This window comes from Penaeus monodon, chromosome 24 (assembly GCF_015228065.2).
Source record: "Penaeus monodon isolate SGIC_2016 chromosome 24, NSTDA_Pmon_1, whole genome shotgun sequence".
Taxonomy (NCBI): Eukaryota; Metazoa; Arthropoda; class Malacostraca; order Decapoda; family Penaeidae; genus Penaeus; species Penaeus monodon.
Window position 1 is genome coordinate 36,257,152 of NC_051409.1, and position 2,240 is coordinate 36,259,391.

Here is a 2,240-nt window from a genome sequence, read left to right on the forward strand (position 1 = left end):
TTAGTCAGAGACAGAACGAAGAGCCCCTCATTAAGATCTCTTTCCAATACCCCCTCCAAAACCCCCTTAGAACAAACGCCTAAAGCAAAGCAGCAATTCTTGAATAATAGTCAGAGGATTCCTCGGGTGTCAAGAGACTCGGAGTCCTCCACCAGGTCGGGGACTGAAGTGGACTCCGGGCTGGGATCCTCGAGTGAAAGCGACAAGATTCGTGGTGAAGGGGAGACAGACACTCTTGGATCCAGTAATGTAGAGAGTACAGAAGATATGTCCGATGCATGGCTCAGAGGGAAGAGGGCACAGATAGATTCCATTAAGAGGCGGTCAGGTAATATGGAAGTCCATTTTAATGGCACAGGAGAATTCGAATTGAAGAGACGCAGTTTAGAATGTAAAGAATCAAGTCCCTCTGAACCACAACTTTCATCAGTCAAACCAGAGGTTCCCCAGGAAAAGAAATCCGAACCAAGTAAAGAAAAACGTGAAGGCACAATAACCTACAGTATGGCAAGACAGAAGTTTGCTCCATACAGTCGTGGTCGCATTGGCTACGGGTACCAGGGCGCTGCTGGAAGGAGTGGTGAAGGTGCTTCATCAAATAATTCTAATAACTCAAGCACAAATGTGACAAAGATCCCTGGAAGCTCAGGTCTAGTCAGAAACCGTGTCGCCATGCTGGAGAAGACTCCTACAAAGACTACTCCACAACCACCAGTGAGAAAAAGTAGTCTGAAGAAACCAGTAATCAGACCCACATCTTTGGAAAAGACACCTATTCTAGTCATGCCCGTCACAGAAAAGACTGTAGAACTTAGTAAGCCTGTGTGTAGAAGGCTGGAATACAGTGAATGCAAGAATGTGAAAAGTGATGCACAAAATGAGATAAGTGGTGAAATACAACAGGGAATAAATCCTAAACTTTCTACCTCACATCCAAAGGCTGAAGACATTCTGATTGTGGGTTCAATTGAGGTAGAAACGCATACAGACAATAATATCCTTTTAGAAGCTGAAAATCATGGAAGTTATTATGAAAATTCCTATGAAAAAACTCCACTTATAGTCAAAGAAGTACCTTTGAAACTTAGTCCAGAAAACAACAAAGCAAATGAGAATAAAGCAGCAAATGATGTTATTGAAAAGGAGAAATTACATGTTGTGACATTTGACGGGGATTCATCAGAGTATTTGTCAGAGACTACTAATGACTACACAGACAGCAGTTTATCTGAGAGAGTTGAGGATAGTTGTGACACAGGGGAAATGGTGAATGGGCATTACCTCCAGTCTCCAGATGAGTTTGGAATGAAGATTCTAACTCCACAGTCTGAGTCATCATTTGAGATACTGGAATCATTAAGTGAAACAGTGGAGTTGAGCACAGAAGAAGCCAGGGATGACTACTCACTCACAGAACCAGAAATCAGTGAGAGCAAGGCCACGATTCTTGAAATTAAAAGACAGGAATCAGCTGAGGGGTTGGTTCCTTCAACTTCAAGTTCAGAGGAAAGAACATCAACTGAAGAGTTATCCAAACCTCCCTTGAAGCCAAAACCAAAGCTTCCTTCCGTATCACCAGAAAAACTGACAAACCCAAGTGAAGTAAGTAAGCCATCTTGTGTCCCAACAGATGTTCATATTGCCAAGCCGGAGAGTTCCCAAAAATCACCAGTTGGGTCACCTGTTGACAAGAAGAAACCAGTGGGCATGGGGATGACTTTAGTTAAAGCAACGGACATGAAATCATCTGTGGATTCCTCTATAGATTCTCCGAAGTCAACCACAGGGAATCCCATGGTGGAATCGTCTGACCGCTCGACGCTTTCTGGGAAGTGCACTCCCACCTTAAACTCTGGCAGGGGAGACTTGGATCAAGATTTTCTGATTGATGATGAGATCGCGGATCAACCTGGCCTTATGTTTGGTGGGTCCACAATGGCATCTTCATTCTTCACAGATGATGGAATATTCGATGACTTGACAGCAACCTCTCCAAGTCATGTGCCACTTAAGTCAGGTGTGTTTTTCATCGTTATTGTATATTTCCCCCATTTTTGTTATTTACACTGCAAAATGTGCAACATTTCTGGGATTTTTTTTTCTCAATTAATGATCTTATTCACTAAATGGGATTATATTGTAGAAGCTCATACTGAGAACCCACAATCTCAAATGACTTGAACATGCTAATACATTGCTAGAGGTTTCTATAAAACCTCAATATTTTCTTTAACTAAAAA

General features: G+C 42.3%; 1 protein-coding gene across 1 annotated transcript in view; it reads left to right on the forward strand.

The window, feature by feature from the left end:
- The window catches only part of LOC119588756, a gene marked incomplete in the record, with an annotated part of 62,293 nt that overhangs the window by 13,952 nt on the left and 46,101 nt on the right, over window positions 1–2,240 (forward strand). Inside the window, 1 exon segment of the mRNA XM_037937395.1 lies at window positions 1–2,017. Within this exon segment, the coding sequence (XP_037793323.1) occupies window positions 1–2,017 (2,017 nt within the window).